Consider the following 23,343-nt stretch of genomic DNA (forward strand, 5'->3'; position numbering starts at 1 on the left):
AAAGAGAACATCAGACACTGCCGTGGCTCAGAGGCTGTGAGAGCCTGCCCCTGACCCTGTTGTCGTTCTTGCTGACTGGAATTGCAATGAACAACATTCAGGAACTCATTGTTACACCATCTAATCGCTTTATCACTGCTGCAGCAAGGATCATTTGTTCCAAATTAGCCGCCACTGTTCAGCAGAGCCGTCTGTGTAAAGACAAGAGCTCAAAACAGATTTATTAAGTTTCATTGCTCCCAGTTACAGTTGGATGGAGCAGACAGACAGACCATTGAAATCACTCAGCACTGACTCACATATGTCACTGAGGGAGCGTCGCACTGTCCGGGGGTCAGTGCTGAGGGTGCACCACACTGTCGGAGGGTCAGTGCTGAGGGAGTGCCGCACTGTCGGAGGGTCAGTGCTGACGGAGTGGGCACTGTAGGAGGGTCAGTGCTGAGGGAGCGAGCACTGTCGGAGGGTCAGTGCTGAGGGAGTGGACACTGTCGGAGGGTCAGTGCTGAGGGAGTGGGCACTGTCAGAGGGTCAGTGCTGAGGGAGTGGGCACTGTCGGAGGGTCAGTGCTGAGGGAGTGGGCACTGTCGGAGGGTCAGTGCTGAGGGAGCGCCGCGCTGTTGCAGGGTCTATCTTTGACACAATATGTGGAACCGTGCCACCAGTGTGCTGTTTTGTGAAGTAACCCATGTCAGGTCAAAATGTGCGGATGTGGTATCCATGGAGACCTGTAGCTACCAGACCAACCAAAATGTCAACCAGTTTTTCATTGGATTCTTGCGATCATGCTGTGTGGGCACATTTTGCCCTGTGATGCCCGGAATTCTTAAACCTGCCAGGCAATTTTGTCATTTTTAAAATCAGTTTGTGGGTCGTCGGTCATCGCTAATTGGCCCAGGTTTTATTGTCCATCCCTAATTGCCCCTTGAGCAGGTATTGGGGACGAGAGGGGAATCCCGGGCCCGAAGGTGTGCCGGGGGGGTGGTTGTGGATAGGGGTCCTGGGTTTGATGACTGGAACGTCAGTTGCGTTTTTATTTAATGTAAAGACATAGAACCCTTCCCCTTCTGCATTGCAGGCATAAAACAAATGAATCACAGCCCTCTGTATCGAGGTGGGGGAGGGGAAATGGACGGTGAAAATGTGGAATAGGTCGAATAGCTAGTTACCGTGGCAACAGCACAATGCCTGGAGCAAATGGAAGCTCAGGCCCGGAGGTGAAACGTTAGCGCAAGCACCATCCCTACTCCTGGCTAAACTCTCTGTTCAGCTGCTCCCACCATTGACTCCATCCTGAGATGGATGCTCGGGTGCTCTCTTCTCGGAGGCAACGTCTCCTAGAATCTTAAATCCCAATCCTCCGTACCTTGGCTATTCTACAGAGCTCTTACCAATTGCCGGATGAGTGACCCAGAAATGTGCTGGAGGAGGAGAGGGCAGTGGACAGGGTGGGGAGTTAGGGGTGTGTGTGAGGAAGTGAGGTGCCGCAGCTTTCTCAATCATTCCCACCCTCCCCTTGCCACAGGCATTGTCTTGGTGATGTCAGGCCAGAAACCAGGAGTGGACAAAACATTGAGTCTGAATCTCCTTACCCGCCTCCTTATACAATTATTCAGAGTAGGAGTGAATGGGAAGGAGTTTGACCATTGGGATTGTGTACAATGGGAGTGAATGGGAAGGAGTTTGGGACCATTGGGATTGTGTACAATGGGAGAGAATGGGAAGGTGTGTGGGACCATTGGGATTGTGTACAATGGGAGTGAATGGGCTAGGGTTTGGGATTGTGTACAATGGGAGTGAATGAGAAGGGGTTTGGGCCCATTGGGATTGTGTACAATGGGAGTGAATGTGAAGGAGTGTGATCCATTGGGATTGTGTACAATGGGAGTGAATGGGAAGGGGTTTCATCCATTGGGATTGTATACAATGGGAGTGAATGTGAAGGAGTTTGATCCATTGGGAATGTGTACAATGGGAGTGAATGTGAAGGAGTGTGATCCGTTGGGATTGTGTACAATGGGAGTGAATGGGAAGGGGTTTGGGACCATTGGGATTGTGTACAATGGGAGTGAATGGGAAGGGGTTTCATCCATTGGGATTGTATACAATGGGAGTGAATGGGAAGGAGTTTGATCCATTGGGAATGTGTGCAATGGGAGTGAATGAGAAGGGATTTGGGACCATCGGGATTATGTACAATGGGAGTGAATGGGAAGGGGCTTGGAACCATTAGGATCGTGTACAATGGGAGTGAATGGGAAGAGGTTTGGAACCATTGGGATTGTGTACAATGGGAGTGAATGGGAAGGTGTTTGGATCTATTGGGATTGGTTACAATGGGAGTGAATGGGAAGGAGTGTGATCCGTTGGGAATGTGTACAATGGGAGTGAATCGGAAGGTGTTTGGAACCATTGGGATTGTGTACAATGGGAGTGAATGGAAAGGGGTTTCATCCATTGGGATTGTGTACAATGGGAGTGAATGGGAAGGAGTTTGATCCATTGGGATTGTGCACAATGGGAGTGAATGGGAAGGAGTTTGATCCATTGGGAATGTGTACAATGGGAGTGAATGGAAGGGGTTTGGGGCCATTGGGATTGTGTACAATGGGAGTGAATGGAAAGGGGTTTGGGACCATTGGGATTGTGTACAATGGGAGTGAATGGGATGACATTTGGGACCATTGGGATTGTGTACAATGGGAGTGAATGGGAAGGTGTTTGTATCTATTGGGATTGGTTACAATGGGAGTGAATGGGAAGGAGTGTGATCCATTGGGAATGTGTACAATGGGAGTGAATGGGAAGGGGTTTGGGACCATTGGGATTGTCTACAATGGGAGTGAATGGGAAGAGGTTTGGAACCATTGGGATTGTCTACAATGGGAGTGAATGGAAAGGGGTTTCATCCATTGGGATTGTGTACAATGGGAGTGAATGGGAAGGAGTTTGATCCATTGGGATTGTCTACAATGGGAGTGAATGAGAAGGGGTTTGGGCCCATTGGAATTGTGTACAATGGGAGTGAATGGGAAGGGGCTTGGAACCTTTGGGATTGTGTACAATGGGAGTGAATAGGAAGGGGTTTGGGACCATTGGGATTGTCTACAATGGGAGTGAATGGAAAGGGGTTTGGATCTATTGGGATTGTGTACAATGGGAGTGACTGGGAAGGGATTTGATCCATTGGGATTGGTTACAATGGGAGTGAATGGGAAGGGGTTTGGGACCATTGGGATTGTGTACAATGGGAGTAAATGGGAAGGAGTGTGATCCATTGGGAATGTGTACAATGGGAGTGAATGGGAAGGGGTTTCGGACCATTGGGATTGTGTACAATGGGAGTGAATGGGAAGAGGTTTGGAACCATTGGGATTGTCTACAATGGGAGTGAATGGGAAGGGATTTGATCCATTGGGATTGGTTACAATGGGAGTGAATGGGAAGGAGTGTGATCCATTGGGAATGTGTACAATGGGAGTGAATGGGAAGGAGTTTGATCTATTGGGATTGTCTACAATGGGAGTGAATGAGAAGGGGTTTGGGCCCATTGGAATTGTGTACAATAGGAGCGAATGGGAAGGGGTTTCATCCATTGGGATTGTATACAATGGGAGTGAATGAGAAGGAGTTTGATCCATTGGGATTGTGTACAATGGGAGTGAATGGGTTAGGGTTTGGGACCATTGAGATTGTGTACAATGGGACTGAATGGGTTAGGGTTTGGGACCATTGAGATTGTGTGCAATTGCAGTGAATGGGAAGGGGTTTGGGACAATTGGGATTGTCTACAATGGGAGTGAACGTGAAGGAGTGTGATCCATTGGGATTGTGTACAATGGGAGTGAATGGGAAGGGGTTTCATCCATTGGGATTGTATCCAATGGGAGTGAATGTGAAGGAGTTTGATCCATTGGGAATGTGTACAATGGGAGTGAATTTGAAGGAGTGTGATCCGTTGGGATTGTGTACAATGGGAGTGAATGGGAAGGGGTTTGGGACCATTGGGATTGTGTACAATGGGAGTGAATGGGAAGGGGTTTCATCCATTGGGATTGTATACAATGGGAGTGAATGGGAAGGAGTTTGATCCATTGGGAATGTGTGCAATGGGAGTGAATGAGAAGGGATTTGGGACCATCGGGATTATGTACAATGGGAGTGAATGGGAAGGGGCTTGGAACCATTAGGATCGTGTACAATGGGAGTGAATGGGAAGAGGTTTGGAACCATTGGGATTGTGTACAATAGGAGTGAATGGGAAGGAGCTTGATCCATTGGGAATGTGTACAATGGGAGTGAATGGAAGGGGTTTGGGGCCATTGGGATTGTGTACAATGGGAGTGAATGGAAAGGGGTTTGGGACCATTGGGATTGTGTACAATGGGAGTGAATGGGATGACATTTGGGACCATTGGGATTGTGTACAATGGGAGTGAATGGGAAGGTGTTTGTATCTATTGGGATTGCTTACAATGGGAGTGAATGGGAAGGAGTGTGATCCATTGGGAATGTGTACAATGGGAGTGAATGGGAAGGGGTTTGGGACCATTGGGATTGTCTACAATGGGAGTGAATGGGAAGAGGTTTGGAACCATTGGGATTGTCTACAATGGGAGTGAATGGAAAGGGGTTTCATCCATTGGGATTGTGTACAATGGGAGTGAATGGGAAGGAGTTTGATCCATGGGGAATGTGTACAATGGGAGTGAATGGGAAGGAGTTTGATCCATTGGGATTGTCTACAATGGGAGTGAATGAGAAGGGGTTTGGGCCCATTGGAATTGTGTACAATGGGAGTGAATGGGAAGGGGCTTGGAACCATTGGGATTGTGTACAATGGGAGTGAATAGGAAGAGGTTTGGAACCATTGGGATTGTGTACAATGGGAGTGAATGGGTTAGGGTATGGGACCATTGTGATTGTGTACAATGGGAGTGAATGGGAAGAGGTTTGGATCTATTGGGATTGGTTACAATGGGAGTGAATGAGAAGGGGTTTGGGCCCATTGGAATTGTGTACAATGGGAGTGAATGGGAAGGGGCTTGGAACCATTGGGATTGTGTACAATGGGAGTGAATAGGAAGAGGTTTGGAACCATTGGGATTGTGTACAATGGGAGTGAATGGGTTAGGGTATGGGACCATTGTGATTGTGTACAATGGGAGTGAATGGGAAGAGGTTTGGATCTATTGGGATTGGTTACAATGGGAGTGAATGAGAAGGGGTTTGGGCCCATTGGAATTGTGTACAATGGGAGTGAATGGGAAGGGGTTTCATCCATTGGGATTGTATACAATGGGAGTGAATGAGAAGGAGTTTGATCCATTGGGATTGTGTACAATGGGAGTGAATGGGTTAGGGTTTGGGACCATTGAGATTCTGTGCAATGGCAGTGAATGGGAAGGGGTTTGGGACAATTGGGATTGTGTACAATGGGAGTGAATGGGAAGAGATTTGGAACCATTGGGATTGTGTACAATGGGAGTGAATGGGAAGACATTTGGGACCATCGGGATTGTGTACAATGGGAGAGAATGGGAAGGTGTGTGGGACCATTGGGATTGTGTACAATGGGAGTGAATGGGAAGGGGTTTGGGATTGTGTACAATGGGAGTGAATGAGAAGGGGTTTGGGCCCATTGGGATTGTGTACAATGGGAGTGAATGGAAAGGGGTTTGGGGCCATTGCGATTGTGTACAATGGGAGTGAATGGGATGACATTTGGGACCATTGGGATTGTGTACAATGGGAGTGAATGGGAAGGTGTTTGTATCTATTGGGATTGGTTACAATGGGAGTGAATGGGAAGGAGTGTGATCCATTGGGAATGTGTACAATGGGAGTGAATGGGAAGGGGTTTGGAATCGTTGGGATTGTGTACAATGGGAGTGATGAGGAATGGGTTTGGGTCCATTGGGATTGTGTACAATGGGAGTAAATGGGAAGTGGTTTGGAACCATTGGGATTGTCTACAATGGGAGTGAATGGGACGGCATTTGGGACCATTGGGATTGTGTACCATGGGAGTGAATGGGAAGGGGTTTGGGAATGTGTACAATGGGAGTGAATGGGAAGGGGTTTGGAATCATTGGGATTGTGTACAATGGGAGTGATGAGGAATGGGTTTGGGTCCATTGGGATTGTGTACAATGGGAGTAAATGGGAAGTGGTTTGGAACCATTGGGATTGTGTACAATGGGAGTGAATGGGAAGGGGTTTGGGATTGTGTACAATGGGAGTGAATGAGAAGGGGTTTGGGCCCATTGGGATTGTGTACAATGGGAGTGAATGGAAAGGGGTTTGGGGCCATTGCGATTGTGTACAATGGGAGTGAATGGGATGACATTTGGGACCATTGGGATTGTGTACAATGGGAGTGAATGGGAAGGTGTTTGTATCTATTGGGATTGGTTACAATGGGAGTGAATGGGAAGGAGTGTGATCCATTGGGAATGTGTACAATGGGAGTGAATGGGAAGGGGTTTGGAATCGTTGGGATTGTGTACAATGGGAGTGATGAGGAATGGGTTTGGGTCCATTGGGATTGTGTACAATGGGAGTAAATGGGAAGTGGTTTGGAACCATTGGGATTGTCTACAATGGGAGTGAATGGGACGGCATTTGGGACCATTGGGATTGTGTACCATGGGAGTGAATGGGAAGGGGTTTGGGAATGTGTACAATGGGAGTGAATGGGAAGGGGTTTGGAATCATTGGGATTGTGTACAATGGGAGTGATGAGGAATGGGTTTGGGTCCATTGGGATTGTGTACAATGGGAGTAAATGGGAAGTGGTTTGGAACCATTGGGATTGTCTACAATGGGAGTGAATGGGACGGCATTTGGGACCATTGGGATTGTGTACCATGGGAGTGAATAGGAAGGTGTTTGGATCTATTGGGATTGGTTACAATGGGAGTGAATGGGAAGGGGTTTGGAATCGTTGGGATTGTGTACAATGGGAGTGATGAGGAATGGGTTTGGGTCCATTGGGATTGTGTACAATGGGAGTGAATGGGAATGTGTTTGGGCCCATTGGGATTGTGTACAATGGGAGTGATTGGGAAGGTGTTTGGGACCATTGGGATTGTGTACAATGGGAGTGAATGGAAGGTGTTTGGGACCATTGGGATTGTGTACAATGGGAGTGAATGGGAAGGTGTTTGGGATCATTGGGATTGTGTACAATGGGAATGATGAGGAATGGCTTTGGGTCCATAGCGATTGTGTACAATGGGAGTGAATGGGAAGGTTTTTGGGTCCATAGGGATTGTATACTATGAGAGTGAATGGGATGGTGTTTGGGTCCATAGAGATTATGTACAATGTGGTCAATGGGAAGGTGTTTTGGTTGTGAAGTCACAGAGATGCACAGCATGGAACCACACCTTCGGTCCAGCTCATTCATGCTGACCAGATATCCCATATCCCTGTCCCTCTAAACCTTTCCTATTTATGTACCCATCCAGGTGCCTTTTGAATGTTGTCATTGTACCAGCCTCCACCACTTCCTCAGGCAGCTCATTCCATACCCAAAGCCTGAGCATGAAGAAATTGCCCATTAGGTCCCTTTTGAATCTTTCCTCTCACACCTTAAACTAGAGGGTTGGTTAGGACTTCTTGGGCTGAATGGCCTGTTTCCACACTCTAGGGATTTAATTCTATTCTATGCTATACCGCTCTAGTTCTGGACACCCCCCCCAGGGAAATGACCTGTCCGTTCACACTATCCATACCCCTCATGATTATATAAACTTCTATAAGGTCACACCTCAGTCTCTGACGCTCCAGGGAAAATAGCCCCAGACTATTCAGCCTCTCCCTGTAGATCAAACCCTCCAACCCTGGAAGCATCCTTATAAATCTTTTCTGAGCCCTTTCAAGTTTCATAACATCCTTCCTGTAGCAGAGAGATCAGAACTGAACGCAATATTCCAAAACTGGCCTAATCAATGCCCTGTTCAGCTGTAACATGACCCTCCCAACTCCGATACTCAATGCACTGACCAATAAAGGCAAGCGTACCAAATACCTTCTTCACCGCCCTGTCTACCTGCGACTCCACTTTCAAGGAACTGTGAACCTGCACTCCAAGGTGCCTTTGTTTGGCAAAGCTCTCAGGACGTTACCATTAAGTGTTTGAGTCCTGTCCTGATTTGCCTTTTCAAAATGCAGCACCTCCCATTTATCTAAATTAAACTCTATCTGCCAGTCCTTGGCCCATAAAATCAAAGCCCCATTGTATTGTGAGATAACCTTCTTCGCTGTTTACTAGACCTCTAGTTTTAGTGCCATCTTACTAACCATACCTCTTGTATTTATATCCAGATCATTTCTATAAATGACAAAACGCAGTGGGCCCAGCACCAATCCCTGTGGCACACCGCTGACAACAGGCTTTCAGTCTGAAAAACAACCCTCTACCACTGTCTCCTACCTTGGAGCCAGCTGTGAATCCAAATGGCTGGTTCTCCGTGTATTCCATGTGATCTAACCTTGATCCATTACGATGTGTACAATGGGAGTGAACAGGAATGGGTTTGATCCATTGGGATGGGTACAATGGGAGTGAATGGGAATGGGTTTGATCCATTGGGATGAGTACAATGGGAGTGAACGGGAATGGGTTTGACCCATTGGGGTGTGTACAATGGGAGTGAACGGGAATGGGTTTGATCCATTGGGATATGTACAATGGGAGTGAACGGGAATGGGTTTGATCCATTGGGATGTGTACAAAGGGAGTGAACGGGTAAGAGTTTGATCCATTGGGATTGTGTATAATAGGCGTGATTGGAAAGGGTTTGAGTCCTTTGGGATTGTAAACAATGAGAGTGAACAGGAATGTGTTTGATCCATTGGGATGTGTACAATGGGAGTGAACGGGAATGGGTTTGATCCATTGGGATGTGTACAATGGGAGTGAACAGGAATGGGTTTGATCCATTGGGATGTGTAAAATGGGAGTGAATGGGAATGGGTTTGATCCATTGGGATGTGTACAATGGGAGAAAACGGGAATGAGTTTGATCCATTGGGATGTGTACAATGGGAGTGAACGGGAATGGGTTTGATCCATTGGGATGTGTACAATGGGAGTGAACGGGAATGGGTTTGATCCAATGGGATGTGTACAATGGGAGTGAACGGGTAAGAGTTTGATCCATTGGGATGCGTACAAAGGGAGTGAACGGGAATGGGTTTGATCCATTGGGGTGTGTACAATGGGAGTGAACGGGTAAGAGTGGGAAGCTGAGCAGAATTTGATCCCTCACATATTTATATCTACTTACGGGTACACTATCACATTCCCTCTCACAGCCTTGTACACACCTGCTTGCCTACTGCCTTACACACCCACTCACACACATTCCAATTGCACACTGACTGTCACACCACTTACAGGCCTACTCACATACATTCGCTGCACACATTACCATATGCGCTATGTAGACTCTCTAACACACACTCTCACAATCTCACAGACGCATTTGAGTGCAATCTTCACAACTCTTCATTTCCATACTCTCACTCTCAACTCGCTCAGGCTCCCACTTACACTCACTCACACACACTCTCACACATTCACACACTCACTCACACACACTGTCACAGATTCACACACACTCACTAACACACAGTCTGACTCCCAACTTGCCAGGCTCCTACTGACACTCTCACACATTCACATATAGACACTAACACACACACTCACTCTCAACTCACTCAGGCTCCTACTGACACTCACTAACACACACAGACACTAAGACACACTCTCAGACATTCACACTCATATACTAGCACATACTGACACATAATCATACACAGATGCTAACACACACTATCACACAGTCACACAGACGCTAACACACACAGAATCACACATAGACGCTAACACACACACTCTCAGACATTCACACACAGACACTAACACACACGCTCACACATTCACACTCATATACTAGCACATACTGTCACACAATCATACACAGATGCTAACACACACTATCACACAGTCACACAGACGCTAACACACACAGAATCACACATAGACACTAACACACACACTCTCAGACATTCACACACAGACACTAACACACACGCTCACACATTCACACTCATATACTAGCACATACTGTCACACAATCACACACAGATGCTAACACACACAGAATCACACATAGACGCTAACACATACACTCCCATAATCACATACAGATGCTAACACACACTCTCACACATTCACAAGCTGTCACACATTCTCACACAGACATAAACACACACTCTCACTCTCAGCTTGCTCAGGCACTTACTTACAGTCACTAACACTCACTTTCACACACAGACACTAACACACACTCACACATTCACACACACTCACACACACACTCTCACACATTCTCACACAGACACAAACACACACTCTCACTCTCAACTTGCTCAGGCTCTTACTTACAGGCACTAACACACACTCTCACACATTCACACACAGACACTAACACACACTCTCACACATTCACACATACTCACTCACACACACTCTCACACATTCACACATAGACACTAACACATACTCTCACACATTCACACACACACACTCTCACACATTCACACACAGACACTAACACATACTCTCACACATTCACACACACTCACTCACACATACTCTCACACATTCACACACAGACGCTAACACTCAGTCTCACACATAGACACTAATACACACAGACAGTAACACACAGACTCACACATTCACACTCAGACGGTCTTGCACATTCACACACAGACACTAACACACACAGACGCTAACACACTCTCATACAGTCAAACACAGAAGCTAACACATACAGATGCTAACGCACACTCTCACACATTCACACACTCACTTACACACACTCACACATTTACACACAGGCACTAACACACAGTCTCACTGTTAACTTGCTCAGGCCCCTACTTACACTCACTAACACACACTGTCACACATTCACACACACTCACTAACACACACTCTCACACGTTCACATGTAGACACTAACACACACACTCACATTCACACTCAGACATTCTCACACATTCACACTCAGACTCAAATACACACTCTCACACATTCACACACACTCACTAACACACACAGACACTAACACATGCAGACGCTAACACACACTCTCACACATTCACATATAGACACTAACACACACTCTCACAACACTAACACTCACAGAGAGTAACACACACACATTCACACTCAGACGGTCTTGCACATTCACACACAGACGCTAACATACGCAGACGCTAACACACTCTCATACAGTCAAACACAGACGCTAACACATACAGATGCTAACGCACACTCTCACACATTCACACACTCACTTACACACACTCACACATTTACACACAGGCACTAACACACAGTCTCACTGTTAACTTGCTCAGGCTCCTACTTACACTCACTAACACACACTGTCACACATTCACACACACTCACTAACACACACTCTCACACGTTCACATGTAGACACTAACACACACACTCACATTCACACTCAGACACTCTCACACATTCATTCTCAGACTCAAATACACACTCTCACACATTCACACACACTCACTAACACACACAGACGCTAACACATGCAGACGCTAACACACACTCTCACACATTCACATATAGACGCTACACACACTCTCACAACACTAACACTCACAGAGAGTAACACACACACATTCACACTCAGACTCAAATATATACTCTCACACATTCACACACTCACTAACTCACACTCTCAAACATTCACACATAGACACTAACACACACACTCACACATTGACGCTCAGACACTCTCACACATTCACACACAGACACTAACACACACTCTCACACATTCACACATAGACGCTAACACACTCTCCCACATTCACACATAGACGCTAACACACTCTCACACATTCACACACTCTCACACATTCACACACAGATGCTAACACACACAGACACTAACACACACTCACACATTCTAACACAGATATTAACACACGCAGACTCTAACAGACCGCACATATTCACACACAGACGCTAACACACGCAGACGCTAACACACAGACTCTAACGTACATGGACACTAACACACACTGTCACACATTCACTCACAGACGCTAACAGACACTCTCACAGGTTCACGCACAGATGCTAACACACACAGACACAAACACACACTCTCACTCTCAGCTTGCTCAGGTTCTTACTTACAGTCACTAACACACACTCTCACACATTCACACACACTCACTAACACACACTCTCACACATTCACATACAGACACTAACACACACTCTCACACTTTCACACACAGACACTAAAACTGACAGTAACACACACATATTCACACTCAGACACAAATACACACTCTCACATATACTCACTAACACACACAGACGCTAACATACATAGACACTAACACACGCTCTCACACATTCACATACGGACACTAACACACAACCTCACACATTCACACGCAGATATTAACACACGCAGACTCTAACAGACACTCTCACACATTCACACTCTCACACAATCACACACAGATGATAACACACACTCACACATTCACACTCTCACACACTCACGCACCGACGCTAACACACACTCTCACACATTCACACACAGACACTAACACACACAAAGGCTAACACACACTCTCACACATTCACACACAGACGCTAATACACACACACAGACACTAACACACACCCTCACACAGACACTAACACATACTCTCACACATTCACTCACAGACGCTAACAGACACACTCACACGTAGATGCTAACACACACTGTCACACATACTAACACCCTCACTAACACACACTCTCACACATTCACACAGACGCTAACACACACAGAATCACACATAGACGCTAACACACACTCTCACACATTCACAAGCTGTCACACATTCTTACACAGACACAAACACACACTCTCACTCTCAGCTTGCTCAGGCTCGTACTTACAGTCACTAACACACACTCTCACACATTCACACACACTCACTAACACACACTCTCACACATTCACACACACTCACACACACGCAGACGCTAACACACGCAGATGCTAACACACACTCTCATACATTCACACACACTCACTCACACACACTCTCACACATTCACACATACTCACTAACACTCACAGACAGTAACACACACACATTCACACTCAGGCTGAAATATATACTCTCACACATTCACACACACTCACTAACACACACTCTCAAACATTCACACATAGACACTAACACACACACTCTCACATTCACTCTCAGACACTCTCACACATTCACACACGGACACTAACACACTGTCACACATTCACACATAGACACTAACACACACACTCACACATTCACACTCAGACACTCTCACACATTCACACACAGATGCTAAGACACATTCACACATAGACGCTAACACACACGCTCACACATTCACACACAGATGCGAACACACACAGACGCTAACACACACTCTCACACATTCACACATAGACGCTAACACACTCACACATTCAGACACTAACACACTCTCACACATTCACACACAGATGCTAACACACACTCTCACACATTCACACATAGATGCTAACACACTCTCACACATTCACACACTCTCACACATTCACACACAGATGCTAACACATACAGACACTAACACACACTCTCACACATTCACACACAGATATTTACACATGCAGACTCTAACAGGCACTCTCACACATTCTAACACAGGCACTAACACACACTCACACATTCACGCACAGACGCTAACACACGCAGACTCTAATGTACATGGACGCTAACAAACACTGTCACACATTCACTCACAGACGCTAACAGACAATCTCACACACACACAGACGCTAACACAGACTCTCACAGGTTCACGCACAGACGCTAACACACATAGACACTAACACACTATCACATATTCACACACACTCACTAACACACACTCTCACACATTCACATACAGACACTAACACACACTCACACATTCACACATAGACGCTAACACACTCTCACACATTCACAAACAGACACTAACACACAGACAGTAACACACACTCTCACATTCACACATAGATGCTAACACACACTCAGACACTAACACACACAGATGCTAGCCAACACAGACAGTAACATACACAGACACTAACAGACACTCTCTCACATTCACTCACAGACGCTAACACACACAGACGCTAACACACACAGACGTACTCTCAAAGAAACTGACTGACACACACTCTCATGGACTCATACACATTCTGGCACACTCTCAAACATTGTCTCTGCCTCTCTCTCTCTCTCTCTCTCACACACACACACACACACACACACACACACACACACACACACACACACACAGGCAAACACCTGCACATACAAAAACGAACATACACACACACCTCCACAAAGAAACACAGGCACACACACACATTGAGAGAGACAAGCAATTACATTCTCGCATACACAGGCACACACTCACACACAAATCTACACACAGAGACAGAATCCCACACACAGTCACATATACAGGCACACCCAGGCACATACTGATATATTCACGGAAGACTGCCCCTATTCAGTTGTGATGCTGCATGTGAGATCTCCTGTTGTTTGTTGGTGACCCAGTTAGATGGTTGGTGCAGAGCTCTGTTGTGAGAGATAATCAGCCTGGTCTGTGGACTAACTCTAGTTCACAATCCCTTTCAATTACATGTTCACACTTGTCATTATCTGCGTCATCATTTTCTTCTTCTTTCCTTTCTTTCTGCAACAGAGAGAGAGGTTGCGGAACATTGAGAGAATTTGCAGCCTGCTGAGGAAGGTGAGTACAGGCTTACGTCTGTCTGTAGCTGACGCTGCAACTTGATTACTGGTCTCTGTGTGTAGATATGTGCATAACATGACATTGTGTGTGTGTGTGTGTGTGTGTGTGTGTGTGTGTGTGTGTGTGTGTGTAACTGCGCACATATGTGTGTGTGTGCGAAACTGCGCATGTGTGTGTGTGTGTGTAACTGCGCACATGTGTGTGTGCGAAACTGCACATGTATGTGTGTGTATGCACATGTGTTGTGTCACACTGGGATGTGGAGAGAGTGTGACAGTGAGTGTGTTACAGCAGGAACACTCTGGGACAGGGAGAGAGTGGAACAATGAGTGAGTTACAGCAGGGACACACTGGGACAGGGAGAGAGTGGGACAGTGAGTGTGTTACAGCAGGGTCACTCTGGGAGAGGGAGAGAGTGGGACAGTGAGTGTATTACATCAGGGTCACTCTGGGAGAGGGAGAGAGTGGGACAGTGAGTGTGTTACAGCAGGAACAGTGAATGTGTTACAGCAGGGTCAGTGAGTGTGTTACAGCAGGGACACACTGGGACAGCGAGAGAGTGGGACAGTGAGTGTGTTACAGCAGGGACAGTGAGTGTGTTACAGCAGGGACACACTGGGACAGGGAGAGAGTGGGACAGTGAGTGTGTTACAGCAGGGACAGTGAGTGTGTTACAGCAGGGACAGTGAGTGTGTTACAGCAGGGACACACTGGGACAGCGAGAGAGTGGGACAGTGAGTGTGTTACAGCAGGGACAGTGAGTGTGTTACAGCAGGGACACACTGGGAGAGGGAGAGAGTGGGACAGTGAGTGTGTTACAGCAGGGACAGTGAGTGTGTTACAGCAGGGACACACTGGGACAGGGAGAGAGTGGGGCAGTGAGTGTGTTACAGCAGGGACAGTGAGTGTGTTACAGCAGGGTCACACTGGGACAGGGAGAGAGTGGGACAGTGAGTGTGTCACAGCAGGGACACACTGGGACAGGGAGAGAGTGAGACGGTGAGTGTGTTACAGCAGGGACACACTGGGACAGGGAGAGAGTGAGACGGTGAGTGTGTTACAGCAGGGACAGTGAGTGTGTTACAGCAGGGACACACTGGGAGAGGGAGAGAGTGGGACAGTGAGTGTGTTACAGCAGGGACAGTGAGTGTGTTACAGCAGGGACAGTGAGTGTGTTACAGCAGGGACACACTGGGACAGCGAGAGAGTGGGACAGTGAGTGTGTTACAGCAGGGACAGTGAGTGTGTTACAGCAGGGACACACTGGGACAGGGAGAGAGTGGGACAGTGAGTGTGTTACATCAGGGTCACTCTGGGACAGCAAGCTCTCAATATTTTTTTCTTGGTCTATCTCATTTCAGCCACCTCCTTTCTCGTCAGGGATATTAGGTCCATCCATAACCCCGTCACCAGCCTCTGGATGTCTGGTAGAGCGTACACTGGCCACTGGCTCTATACTCTTTGCCAGTGTGGAGTTGTCAGCCGTGCCAATGGCTAGTAAGGGAGATGAGAGTGGCGCACTGCCAGTTAAAGTAGACAGTGTGATTGTAATGATGGCATTGGGAGAGTTTTCAGAGACAAGAGTGCGAGATGCCAATGAGAAAGACTGCAGACTGTTGCTTTATTCACTGCAGGGTTTCATGATGATGGCACCTCTGGGAGCCTGTGGGAATTAATTTGTTAAGTTTTACAGTTCTCCTGCCAGCTATTTCTGGCAAATCGAGCTCATTGTCTCTCCAAATATTTGGTTTAGAATGCAGGTCCTTGTCTACTTCAACCCACAAGTACCTGTCCTAATTATAGCTTTGAATCACCAAGTGCTCAGAGCACACTAACAGGCCACTCTGCCCAGCTGGTCCCTGTTTACCTTTGACAATCACAGTAGTACAGAAGAGGCCCTTCAGCCCATTTAGTATGTACTGGCAGAGATACACGACTGTCTACACTTGTCCCACATTACAGCACTGGGCGCATAGTCTTGAATGTTACAATACTTCAAGTGCTCAACTCTGTATATTTTTTGCATGCCATGAGGCTTCCTGCACTCTTCCTCCTGCACTCTTTCAACCAGTCTCATTCTCCAGCTCAGTTTCTCTCCATCCACCTCTCCGTCTCTCCCCGGTCTCCGTCTCTCCCCGGTCTCCATCTCCGCTGGTCTCCCGCTCCCCTGGTCTACCTCGCTCCCCGCTTTTCCTCTCTCCCCACTAATCTAATTAATGTTTGCAGGTAAATTCCGTCAGCACTGACACTCCGACAATATAGCAGATCCTCGGCACTGACCCACCAACAGTGTGGTGCTCCCTCATTACTGACCCTCTGACAGTGCCCGCTCCCTCAGCACTGACCCTCCGACAGTGCGGCACTCCCTCAGCACTGACCCTCTGACAGCGCCCACTCCCTCATTACTGACCCTCCGACAGTGCCCACTCCCTCATTACTGACCCTCTGACAGCGCCCACTCCCTCAGCACTGACCCTCTGACAGTGCCCGCTCCCTCAGCACTGACCCTCCGACAGTGCCCACTCCCTCAGCACTGACCTTCTGACAGTGCCCACTCCCTCAGCACTGACCATCCAACAGTGCCCGCTCCCTCATTACTGACCCTCTGACAGTGCCCACTCCCTCAGCACTGACCCTCCGACAGTGCCCGCTCCCTCAGCACTGACCCTGCGACAGTGCCCGCTCCCTCAGCACTGACCCTCCGACAGTGCCCACTCCCTCAGCACTGACCCTCCGACAGTGTGGCGCTCCTTCAACACTGACCCTACAACAGTGCCCACTCCCTCAGCACTGACCCTCTGACAGTGCCCACTCCCTCATTACTGACCCTCTGACAGTGCCTGCTCCCTCAGCACTGACCCTCTGACAGCGCCCACTCCCTCAGCACTGACCCTCTGACAGTGCCCACTCCCTCAGCACTGACCATCTGACAGTGCCCGCTCCCTCATTACTGACCCTCTGACAGTGCCTGCTCCCTCATTACTGACCCTCTGACAGTGCCCACTCCCTCAGCACTGACCCTTCGACAGTGCCCGCTCCCTCAGCACTGACCCTCCGACAGTGCAGTGCTCCCTCAGCACTGAACCTCCGACAGCGCCAGCTCCCTTAGCACTGAACCTCCGTCAGTGCCCGCTCCCTCAGCACTGACCCTCCGACAGTGCCTGCTCCCTCAGCACTGACCCTCTGACAGTGCCCGCTCCCTCACCACTGACCCTCCGACAGTGCCCACTCCCTCAACACTGACCCTCCAACAGTGTGGCGCTCCTTCAACACTGACCCTACAACAGTGCCCACTCCCGCAGCACTGTCCCTCCGACAGTGCCTTCTCCCTCAGCACTGACCCTCCGATAGTGCCCGTTCCCTCAGCACTGACTCTCCAACAGTGCGGCGCTCCCTCAGCACTGACCTTGCGACAGTGCGGCTCTCCCTCAGCACTGTCCCTCCGCTGTAAGCGTTGGCCCAGATTCAGAGGTTCATGTCTGTGGAATGCCTTTCGAGCCTCATGTACATGATGTGCTGAAGTTGATGTTTATGACCTTGAGTGTTATGTTGTGCTCGTTGTTGCTTTACTGCTCAAAAAAAGTTGGTCTTTGTTTGATTTAAAAGATTGGCCAACAGAGTCACGCCTGTGACATTTCAGCAACCTGCTGCGAAATGCCTTCGAACATAGAACGTAGAACTGTCCGGCCCAGGCCCTTTGGCCCACAAAGTTGTGCTGAACATGACACTAATCTTTTCCATGTGCCATTGGTCCATATCCTTCCATTTCTTGCACCTTCGTAGAACATAGAACAGAACAGCACAGTACAGGCCCTTTGGCCCACAATGTTGTGCCGATTTATTACCCTACTAACATCAGTCTGCCCTGCATACCCTACATTTGACTATCCTCCATGTGCCTTCCCAAGAGTCACTTAAAAGTCTCTAAAGTATCTGACTCCACTACCACTGCCGGCAGTGCATTCCACACACCCAGCACTTTCTGCTTGAAGAGCCTACCTCTGACAGCTCCCCTATTCCATCCTCCAATCACCATAAAATTATGCCCCTTTATTATAACCATTTCCGCCCTGGGAACGAATCTCTGACTATCCACTCTATCCAAGCCTCTCATCATCTTGTAAATCTCTATCAAGTCACCTCTCATCCTCCTTTGCTCCAACAAAAACAGCCGTAGCTCCCTCAACCTTTCCTCATAAGACCTGCCCTCCAGTCCAGGCAGCATGCTGGTAAATCTCCTCTGCACCCTTTCTAAAGCATCCACATCTTTCCTATAATGAGGTGACCAGAACTGAGCGCAATATTCCAAGTGTGGTCTAACCAGAGTTTTGTAGAGATGCAGCATAAAAAGTTCATGTTAGATTTCAACCAATGCTGCTGCAAACAATTTGCAAAGTTATTCATCTTGCTTGTCTAGGTTTTGACAATGACAACACAGTGTGGAGCTGGAGGAACTCTGTGTGAAGAACCTACCTCTGACATTTCCCCTATACTTTCGTCCAATCACCTTAAAATTATGCCCCTTTATTATAGTCATTTCCTCCCTGGGAAAAGGTCTCTGACTATCCACTCTATCAATGTCTCTCAACATCTTGTACACCACTATCAAGTCACCTCTCATCCTTCGTCGCTCCATTGGAAAACACCTTAGCTCCTCAACCTTTCCTGATAAAACCTGCCCTCCACTCCAGGCAGCATCCTGGTAAATCTCCTCTGCACCCTCTCTAAAGCTTCCACATCTTTCCCATAATGACGTCACCAGAACTGAACACAATATTCCAAGTGTGGTCTAACCAGGGTTTTATAGAGCTGCAGCATAACCTCACGGCTCTTAAACTCAATTCCCCTGCCAATGAAAGCCAACACACCATACACCTTCTTAACAACCCTATCACCTTGGGTAGCATCTTTGAGGGATCTATGGACGTGGACCCCAAGATCTCTCTGTTCCTCCACACTGCCAAGAATCCTTCCATTAACCCTGTATTCTGCATTCAAATGCAACCTTCCAAAATGCATCACTTCACACTTTTCTGGGTTGAATTCCATCTGCCACTTGTTTGCCCAGCTCTGCATCCCGTCAATGTCCCATTAGAACCCAAAACAGCCCTCCACACTACCCACAACTCCACCAACCTTCATGTCATTGGCAAACTTACTAACCTACCCTTCCATTTCCTCATCCAAGTCATTTATAAAGATCACAAAGAGCGGAACTACCACCCCCATCTTCTATTGGACAGCCAGTTTTGTATCCAGACAGCCGAGTTCCCCTGAACCCCATGCCTCCTGACCTTCTGAATGAGCCTACCATGGGGAACCTTATCAAATGCTTTGCTAAAATCCATATAGACAACATCCACTGCTCTGCCTTCATCACATCCTCAAAGAATTCACTAAGACTTGTGAGGCATGACCTGCCCCTCACAAAGCCATGCTGACTATTTCTCATCAAACTGTGCTTTTCCAAATAATCATAAATACCATCTCTCAGAATCCTCTCCAATAATTTGCCCACCACAAAAGTAAGACTGACTGATCTGTAATTCCCAGGATTGTCCCTGTTCCCTTTCCTGAACAAGGGAATGACATTTGCCGTCCTCCAATCATTTGGTACCAATCCAGTGGACAGTGAGGACGCAAAGATCATCGCCAAAGGGGCAACAATCTCTCCCCTCACTTCCCATAAAACCTTGGGTACATTCTGTCTGGCTCCGGGTACTTATCTATCCTCATGTTTTTCAAAATTTCTAGCTCCTTCCTAACATCAACCTGTTTGAGCATATCTGCCTGTTTCCACTATCCCTGATTGGCCCTACCCTCACTCTGGCCATCCTCTTGTTCCTCCAAACACTTTACTGAAACCCATATAGACCACATCAACTGCTCTCCCCTCATGTTCTTTGAGAAGGTGACCAAACAGGTGGATGAGGGTAAACCGGTTGATGTGGTGTATATGGATTTCAGTAAAGTGTTTGATAAGGTTCCCCGCAGTAGGCTATTGCAGAAAATACAGAGGCATGGGATTGAGGGTGACTTAGCGGTTTGGATCAGAAATTGGCTAGTTGTAAGAAGACAGAGGGTGGTAGTTGATGGGAAATGTTCATGCTGGAGTTCAGTTACTAGTGGTATACTGCAAGGATCTGTTTTGGGGCCACTCTGCTTGCCATTTTTATAAATGACCTGGATGAGGGCATAGAAGGATAGGTTCGTAAATTTGCTGATGACACTCAAGTTGGTGGAGTTGTGGATAGTGTGGAAGGATGTTGCAGGACATAGATAAGCTGCAGAGTTGGGCTGAGAGGTGGCAAATGGAGTTTAATGCAGTAAAGTGTGAGGTGATGCACTTTGGAAGGAGTAACAGGAATACAGAGTACTGGGCTAATGGTAAGATTCTTGGTAGTTTGGATGAGCAGAGAGACCTTGGTGTCCACGTGCATAGATCCCTGAAAGTTGCCACCCAGGTTGATAGGATTGTTAAGAAGGCGTACGGTGTGTTATGTTTATTAATAGAGGGATTGAGTTTCAGAGCCATGACGTCATGCTGCAGCTGTACAAAACTCTGGTGCGGCCGCCCTTGGAGTATTGCGTACAGTTCTGGTCGCCACATTACAAGGCCATGAGACCATAAGACATAGGAGTGGAAGTAAGGCCATTCGGCCCATCAAGTCCACTCCGCCATTTAAATCATGGCTGATGGGCATTTCAACACCACTTCCCTGCACTCTCCCCGTAGCCCTTGATTCCTTCTGAAATCAAGAATTTGTTGATCTCTGCCTTGAAGGCATCCAACGTCCCAGCCTCCACTGCACTCCGTGGCAATGAATTCCACAAGCCCACCATTCTCTGGCTGAAGAAATGTCGTCTCATTTCAGTTTTAAATTTATCCCCTCTAATTTTAAAGCTGTGCCCACGGGTCCTAGTCTCCCCGCCTAACAGAAACAACTTCCTAGCATCCACCCCTTCTAAACCATACATTATCTTGTAAGTTTCTATTAGATCTCCCCTCAACCTTCTAAACTCTAATGAGTACAATCCCAGGATCCTTAGCCGTTCATCATACGTTAAACCTACCATTCCAGGGATCATCCGTGTGAATCTCCGCTGGACATGCTCCAGGGCTAGTATGTCCTTCCTGAGGTTTGGGGCCCAAAATTGGACACAGTATTCTAAATGGGGCCTAACTAGAGCTTTATAAAGCCTCAGAAGCACATCGCTGCTTTTATATTCCAACCCTCTTGAGATAATCGACAACATTACATTCGCTTTCTTAATCACGGACTCTACCTGCAAGTTAACTTTTAGAGAATCCTGGACTAACACTCCCAGATCCCTTTGCACTTCTGATTTGCGAATTTTCTCACCGTTTAGAAAATAGTCCATGCCTGTATTCTTTTTTCCAAAGTGCAAAACCTCACATTTACTCACATTGAATTTCATCAGCGATTTCCTGGACCATTCTCCTAAACTGTGTAAATCTTTCTGCAGCCTCCCCACCTCCTCAGTACTACCTGCCTGTCCACCTATCTTCGTATCATCGGCAAACTTCACCGGAATGCCCCCAGTCCCTTCATCCAGATCATTAATATATAAGGTGAACAGCTGCAACCCCAACATCGATCCCTGCGGGACACCACTTGTCACCGGTTGCCATTCCGAAAAAGAGCCTTTTATCCCAACTCTCTGCCTTCTGTCAGACAGCCAATCCTCAATCCAAGCCAGTAGCTCATCTCGAACACCATGGGCCCTCACCTTGCTCAGCAGCCTCCCGTGAGGCACTGTATCAAAGGCCTTTTGGAAGTCTAGATAGATAACATCTATTGGGTTTCCCTGGCCTAACATACTTGTTACCTCTTCAAAGAATTCTAACAGGTTTGTCAGGCACGACGTCCCCTTACTAAATCTATGCTGACTTGTTTTAATCTGACCCTGCACTTCCAGGAATTCAGAAATCTCATCCTTAACAATGGATTCTAGAATTTTACCAACTACCGAGGTTAGGCTAATCGGCCTGTAATTTTCCATCTTTTGCCTTGATCCTTTCTTAAACAAGGGAGTTACAACAGAAATTTTCCAATCATCTGGGACTTTCCCTGACTCCAGTGACTTTTGAAAGATCACGACCAAAGCCTCCACTATTTCCTCAGCCACCTCCCACAGAACTCTAGGATGTAGCCCATCGGGGCCAGGAGATTTATCAATTTTTAGACCCTTTAGCTTTTCTAGCACTTTCTCTTTTGTAATGCCTACCATACTCAACTCTGCCCCCGGTTCTCCCTAATTGTTGGCATACTACTCATGTCTTCCACTGCGAAGACTGACGCAAAGTACTTATTAAGTTCTTCAGCTATTTCCTTATCTCCCATCACTAGCCTTCCAGCATCAATTTAGAGCAGCCCAATGTCTACTTTTGCCTCTCGTTTGTTTCTTATGTATTGAAAGAA

General features: G+C 47.3%; 1 protein-coding gene across 1 annotated transcript in view; it reads left to right on the top strand.

The window, feature by feature from the left end:
• The window catches only part of cnih2 (cornichon family AMPA receptor auxiliary protein 2), a 135,198-nt gene that overhangs the window by 58,806 nt on the left and 53,049 nt on the right, over nucleotides 1–23,343 (top strand). The window contains exon 3 of the mRNA XM_059641624.1: nucleotides 14,849–14,896. Within this exon, the coding sequence (XP_059497607.1) occupies nucleotides 14,849–14,896 (48 nt within the window). The remainder of the gene's footprint in view (nucleotides 1–14,848; nucleotides 14,897–23,343) is intronic.

This window comes from Stegostoma tigrinum, chromosome 42 (genome assembly GCF_030684315.1).
Source record: "Stegostoma tigrinum isolate sSteTig4 chromosome 42, sSteTig4.hap1, whole genome shotgun sequence".
NCBI lineage: Eukaryota > Metazoa > Chordata > Chondrichthyes > Orectolobiformes > Stegostomatidae > Stegostoma > Stegostoma tigrinum.